This window comes from Herpailurus yagouaroundi, unplaced genomic scaffold (assembly GCF_014898765.1).
Source record: "Herpailurus yagouaroundi ecotype Mexico unplaced genomic scaffold, PumYag 67181, whole genome shotgun sequence".
NCBI lineage: Eukaryota > Metazoa > Chordata > Mammalia > Carnivora > Felidae > Herpailurus > Herpailurus yagouaroundi.
Genome location: NW_024420024.1, coordinates 1 through 6,625, shown reverse-complemented (window position 1 = coordinate 6,625; position 6,625 = coordinate 1). Strand labels below are relative to the sequence as shown.

The window sequence follows — 6,625 nt, the reverse complement described above, 5'->3', positions numbered from 1 at the left end:
CCCCCCCGTCCTGCCCTCCATGCCACAGCCCAGATCCCAGTCAAAACACATCCAAGGCCTCATGACCCCCAGCCTCTCCCCACTTAATTCAGAAAAAGCCAGATCCTCGCGGTGCCCCCGAGGCCCCTCTCCCTCTGGCTCCCTGTTGCCGCCTCCGGGACCTCATTTCTTGTCACACGCCCCTCACTCACACCCTCTGCTCCAGCCTCGGAGGTCTCCCCACTGTTCCTTAGACCCCGCGTGTGACTGCCTCGGGGCCTCTCACTCCCTGCTCCCGCTCCCCCCGATACCCTCACTTCCTGCCGGGGTCTCCGACCACCTTCTCTAAAACGGTGGTCCTACTTCTACCCTGCCGCTCCCCCTCCCAGGGCCACTGCCTGACAACTGTTATCTGTGCCCCGTAGACCGGAAGCCCCCAGGGAGCCGGGGTGTCTGTCTGTCTCCCCCAAGGAGCCAGGGTGTCTGTCTGTCTGACTTGGGGTTCCCCCAAGGGGCATGTCTGTCTGTCTCCCCCAGGGAGGGGGTGTCTGTCCATCTCCCCGGGGCACCTGTCAGCTTCTTACCCAGGCCAGCCGGCTGGAGATGCTCAGGCAGCCCTGGCATCTCCCTCCCGGACCTCGGCCCCCAGGCCTCTCTCTGGGCAAGTCCTCTCCAGGGAGGAGGGAGGTGGCCCAAGCAACTGAGGGACAGGCTCTCCGACCCCCCTGCCTGGCATAGTCCACCGGCTCTGATTGGCCGGTCTTGGATCACATGCTCACCCGTGAGCCAATCGCCTCGGCCACAGGGGCCCATGGGGCTCTGACCGGGTGGGGCTCCCACACCCTCCCTGGGGCTGGGGCAGAACCGAGCCCCCCTTGCCCGGAGGAAAACCCGAAGGGCCCGAAGGAAGGGCAGGCCAACCAGCAGCAGGGCCAGCAAATAGTCCGGATGGTGGGGACACGGGCAGCCACTGTTACCCAGCGACCACTGCGGTCCAGGGTCTGACGCCTGGCGGATGTGGCACCATGAAGAGGGACACAGGCCAAGGAGGGGATCGGGGCACCCGCTGCCGAGAGGCCTCCTGTCTGTGGTGCCCCCAGCAGCATGGGGGTGGCACCAGATACCAGGGGGCACCCCAGTGAGGCAGGATCAAGCCTCTGAAGTCCCTGACACCCTGCTAAGCTGGGCCAGCCTCTGGGACCAGCAAGTGGGGGGTGGGCATGGCACACCTTCCCCAGCAGGGCTGCAAAGACACCACCGCCCTCCCTGTGGGTCCCTTTCCTTTGTATCTCTGACAAACAAAGCCTCTTTCTTTAGAGACTTAACTGCTTTGGTCACTTCTCGGCTGGGTTCTCCTCCGGGACCCGTCTTGCCCCATGAAGGACTTCTCATCCCTTTAGTTTCTCCATCATGGACCAACTCTCTTATTCTCATGGGGCATCTGATTTCTCTTTATTTCAAAGACACTCTCTTGGACCACTTCTGAGTACAGCCAACATATTTTCCTTTTTGCCCTGGCTGCCAGGAAGCTCATATGTAAAGTTAACATTTGGAACCTCCCTATAGTACTTGGTGCTTCCTTTTTGTTTCTCACCTCCTTCCAATTAGTTGTCTTTTAAACGTAAAGGTTTCAGGGTAAAGCTCTTTATTTAAAACACTGTTCACAGTCCTGGTTTTTGGCAGTTGACAAGGAGCAAACGAGCAATTCATAACGATATGCTCTTCGGTCCCGGATCTGAGATCGAAGACCTCATCCTAACCTCCCCTGTGAGCACTCGGCCCTGGACGAGTGGTCAACACTCCGGGCCTCGGTCAAGGCAAAGGTGAAGGGTTCGATGGCATGACCCCAGCCCCAGCATCTTCTTGTCCGTTTGCCCGGCGGGCAGGGGCCCTGGGATCTGCAGGGAGATGTGACTTCCCAGGGATTGAGCAGGGAGGGGCCGACAGAAGGCACAGGACTCGGTCCCGCCTGTCCTCTCCTTACCACCCCAGGGCCCCCACAGCCCTGCCCGGACCCACCTCCATTCCTGGCCAAGCCCGGCCCCTGGCCCCTGGCCCCTGGCTCGGCGGTGCCCCTGCCTCCCGCTCCATGCTCCCTGCGGCTCTTGGAGGAGAAGAGAGGCAGAAGGGCCACCTTGTCAGCACTTGCTGGGGGACCACTGTGTGCCCCACTGTCAGCACTTAAATATCGACGGGTGCTTGCTGTGTCCCAGACCACGCTCATCACCAGAGGCGGGCCCCTCTGCTAGGGAGCTCACAGCCCCGTGGAGACGCACATGGGGGTCAGGTGGCAGCCCGGTGACAGTTGGGTGCTTGACACACTGTGCAGAGTGCCCTGAGAGTCATCACCTCCACAGAGGATGACCACCTATCGTGTAGTCCCTGAGGACCCAGAACCTGGGCTGAGACCTCACTGGTGGTTGAGGTCCCTGGGTGGGGGCTGGGAGGGCACAGAGCCTTGGGGGGAGGGGACAAGCGGGGCGGGAACAGGAAGGAGGCCTTGAAAGCAGCCTCCACACCGACCAGTGGGGAGCCACGGAGGGCTCTATGCAGAGGGAGTGGCAGGGTCCAACTGGCACTGGGGATGGGTGGTCAGAGTGGGCAATGTCCAGGTGAGGGAGACCCAGCGCTGCCCTCCTGCAGCTAACATGTGACCAGGGGACTCCCGAGAGGGCGTCTGGACTCCAGGTGGGGAAAGAGGAGGCCGGGCCTCATTTCCGCGTCGTGTTACTGGGAACAGCAGCAGTCGGGGCCTGAGGCATCGGCAGGTCAGACACACGAATCCAGCCCAGTGTCCAGGGCAGGCTTCACCCCTGCACCCTCCCTGCTGGCCTCGGCCCATCTGCACGCACGGCCAAGGCGGCGGAGGCCGGCGACACAGGCCACCTCGAGAAAACCACCGCCGTGGCGGGAACGTACAGGGCTGCGGCCGCTCAGAAAACTGTGGCGCTTCCTGAAAACACGGAATCAAACAGGGTCCCCGTGGGCTCCAGCAGGCCCGCTTCCGGGGTTTGGGTGGGGGCCCCTGGAAATTCCATCCCGGGACACTCGGTTTGGCAAATCTGCTCGGAATCGTGCTTGGTCCTCGCTGATAGCCTCATTCCGGGCGCCGGCTCACACATCCAGGCCGATGCGGCCTGTCGCGTGGGGCCAGGACGGACGTGACAAGGCGCAGGGTGGTGGGGTGGGGGGAGCCGGGCCTGCCCTCGCGGGCCCGCGCCCCGTGTCCTGCCTGCAGTGCCTGGACAGCCCTAGGCCCGTGACCGAGCTGTCACAGTGCAGCTGTGGAGCCAGGGGCCTCGCCGCTCTTCCCCTCTGCTGCCCCCGGCCAGGCGTGTGACGGGGACAGACAGGGCACTGGATCTCGAGCTCGCCATCCCGCCCTGCCGTGTGTCCGGCAAACTTTCTTGAGTTCCCGTGCGCACGCGGCCAGCGGAACCTGGCTTCTCTGCGCCCTCTGAAGGCAGAGGGGTGTCGGGAGTGCCGAACGGACACCTGTCTGGGCTTCCGTGACGCCACACCCCCCCAGCTCTCCTCCTCCTCCCGGCCCCACATTCAAAGGGCACCATCCCTCCAAGGCTCAGCCGGGACCCTCTGTACCTGTGACTTGGGAGACCGCCGATCTCCGAAGCACCCTCCAGCCCTGCCCCCCCCCCCCCCCCCCCCCCGAGCCGCAGCCTTGGAGAGCCAGCCACGGACGCGACGCGTGTCCTCTGAGGCTCTGCAAGCACACCTCACCCTGCTGTGCACCGAACCCATCTCAGACCCTCCCTCCTAGAGGGGGGCACCCTCCGGGCCCTGGCCCCGGCAACTGACCATAGAGCACAGGCCCGGGCCCGAGTGTCCTCACGCTGCCCCCTCCCCCAGCACAGCTCACCCCCAGGCCCAGGGAGGCCTCCAGGCCACTGGGGCCCTGAGCCCAGACAGGAGCTGGAATGTCCCTCTCCATCCAGGGCGGCCGGGCACCCTCGCCGGGGGCAGGGCTGGCTCGGTGACCCCCTCTGCTCCCCGGCAGGACGTCGCTGGAGGCCCTGAAGGGTCTGCTGTCCACCACGGGGCACTGGCAGGACTTCGCCCACCTGGAGCTGCGGGGCGCCTGGGAGCTCTTTGCCACCACCCGCACCTACCCGCAGGGCGTGGGTCTCCTCGCCAGGTACGAGCGGGGGCCAGGGCAGGGGCCAGGGCCTGAGCCGGGCCACTGCTTGTCCAGGAAGCTGGGTGTATCGACCACAGTGACGCCTCGGGTCCGCCCGTGAGCACGGCCCCGCGAACTCACACGTGCGCGCGCTCGGCCCTGTGGCACGGAAGTCGGTGCCCCGGTGCCTGGCCACGTGCACGCCCACCGGGGGCCTGTGGACACGGGTGTCTTCTCCCAGCCCCACCCCTGCGGAGGCCGCCTAGGGGCCTGCTCCTCGTGTCCCATAGGCCCAGTCCGGGCCCGGAACCCAGTGCGCGGCCAGCGGGTACAGAGGGACATAAGGGAATGGGGGCCCACCCACCCGCAGGGACAGCTCTGGCCGCTCAGCCCCAGCTGGGTCAGGTGATGGTGGCAGGGTGGACGCCAGGTCGAGCCTGCCACGCTGCCCTCCCCCTGCCCTCCCCCTGCCCTCCCCCCTTCGCCCCAGGGCCATGGTTCAGAACCGCTGCGGGCAGATCAAGGCAGTGACCAGCGAGGAGAAACGGGAGCGGAAGACGGCCATCCTCATCCTCGTCGAGGTAGCGGCCTGGACAGGGGGAGGGGGAGCCCCTCAGACCCAGCCGCCTCCTCCAGCCACCTCGGTGCCCCATCAGGACCTTTCGTGGGCGGAGGCCCCGCCAGACGGACCCCTCACACCCGCTCCTTCCCTCTCCCGTCCCCAGGGCGGCCCACGGTCTGGGGCTGGGTCCCCCACTTAGCAGCTCCCCCGTCAGTGGCCCGGGGGGGACCCCATCGCTCCACCTGTCCCGCCCTGCCCCCACCCCTACAGAGCTGGTCGGTCAGGCAGAGCGGGGCTCAGGTCGCCCTGAGCCAAGAGGGCACAGGTTAGAGCAAGACAGGAGCTGGGCGTGGCAGACTTTGCAACTGAGGCAGGGGCCACGGCAGGGCTTGGGCGGGGGCGCCGTGTGGCATGTCCCTAAATGACCTCAGTGGGGAGAAACCCAAGTCAAAGCCTGGTGCCACTCACCACCCCACCCGCCACCAGCAGGGATGTCCAAGCCACCCTCCCCGGGGCTCTGTCCCCACAGGTGTCCCGTGAGCCAGGCCATTGGCCCCAGTCCTGCGTTGTGACATTAGGCAAGACCCCTTCCCCCTCTGGGCCTCAGTTTCCCCAGCGAGACATCAAAGAGTTGACCCAGCTGGGAAGGAGGATTCAAGTACTTGTTAACCAAGATACCCCCGGGGGTGCTGGTGGCTGCCCTCCCCAACACCCCTGCCAGACCCCGGGCCTGGAGCCCTGCTCCCGGACACACGCGGAGGCTCCCTACGAGAGCCTGACCCGCCCGCCCTCGGGGACTGCCCCAGTTCCTCTACAGCCCCACGCTGCTGGAGGTGCTCCCCAGACAGGCCGTCCTGACTGTGCTGGCCCGAAGCCTCAGGGATCCCAGCCCCGAGGTCCGCGCGTTGAGCCTACAGGGCCTCGGGAACATCCTTTTCCACCCGGAGAAGGTAAGGGCCCGAGGGGCCCCAGAGCTGGCACGCACCCACACGTGCCCACCAGGCCTACCGGGTTGGAATCCTGGCTCCATCCCTCACGGCAGTGTGGCTGGGGACACATGACTTTACCTCTCTGAGCCTCGGTGTCCTTATCGGTGGACTGCAGTTGGGGATGGTTCCTTGGCAGGGTTGGGGAAGGGGTACAGTGGCTGCTCCCTGGGGACGTTGTATCGTCCACACCCGCAGAGGGACAGTGCTATTGCCGACGACAGGTGCCTAGGGGGAGCCCACAGGTGGCACCCAGGCCAGTCCACAGAGGGGAACGCCCCCGAGAATCTCAGAGACGGGTCCTCCCACCCACTGCTCACCTGTCTTCTCCATCCCCTTCTGACCCCACCCCCCCCACCACCCACCATCACTAGAACAGCCCACTCCCATAGTGAATGGTGGGGGGCATCATCAAAGAGGCAAAAATCGTTCTGGCCCTGGATGCCCGACGTTGCCCCCACGGTGGGTTCCCAGGGTCCCGTGCAGTGGTTAAGCGCCCAGGTGATACACCAGGAGGCCAGGGCCATCCTGTCCTCCAGCACTTGCTAGCTGGCGAGTTTCTTCAGCTCTCTGGGCCTGGGTCAGTGTCCACATCTGTGAAATGGGAGGGGTAAGAGTGTCTGCCCATGAGTGCCGGGCTGAGAACACACGTCTGGGCACAGGGTTCCCCTCCGGCCATTCGCCGTCACAATGCCTTTTTATCCCCGGCACTCTGTGTGGGACCCGCTGGTGGCCGCTGGTGGAGGGCAGAACTGTCAGGTTAGAGAAACATGCTGTCTCACCCGATCGGGAAGCACATGGCCTTCGCCTCCCCCAGCAACCCCAGGGCTGCGTGAACACACCAGACGGCAAGATGTCCAGACCCCATCTCCACTGCTGAACGTACATATCTTTAAGTGTCTGCTGCTAGGGGACAACATCAGAGCCAGGTTCCAAACAGATTCCGCAACCTTCTGTCTGCCA

At 65.0% G+C, this 6,625-nt stretch overlaps 1 protein-coding gene across 1 annotated transcript in view; it reads left to right on the top strand.

Annotated features, from left to right (window-relative positions):
• LOC121024798 (maestro heat-like repeat family member 5) overlaps nt 1-6,587 on the top strand; it is a 9,286-nt gene extending 2,699 nt beyond the window's left edge. The window contains exons 3-5 of the mRNA XM_040467036.1: nt 3,995-4,132; nt 4,605-4,695; nt 5,483-6,587. Coding sequence (XP_040322970.1) covers nt 3,995-4,132; nt 4,605-4,695; nt 5,483-5,737 — 484 coding nt within the window. The 3' untranslated portion in view covers nt 5,738-6,587. The remainder of the gene's footprint in view (nt 1-3,994; nt 4,133-4,604; nt 4,696-5,482) is intronic.
• The last annotated feature ends 38 nt before the right edge of the window (nt 6,588-6,625 follow it).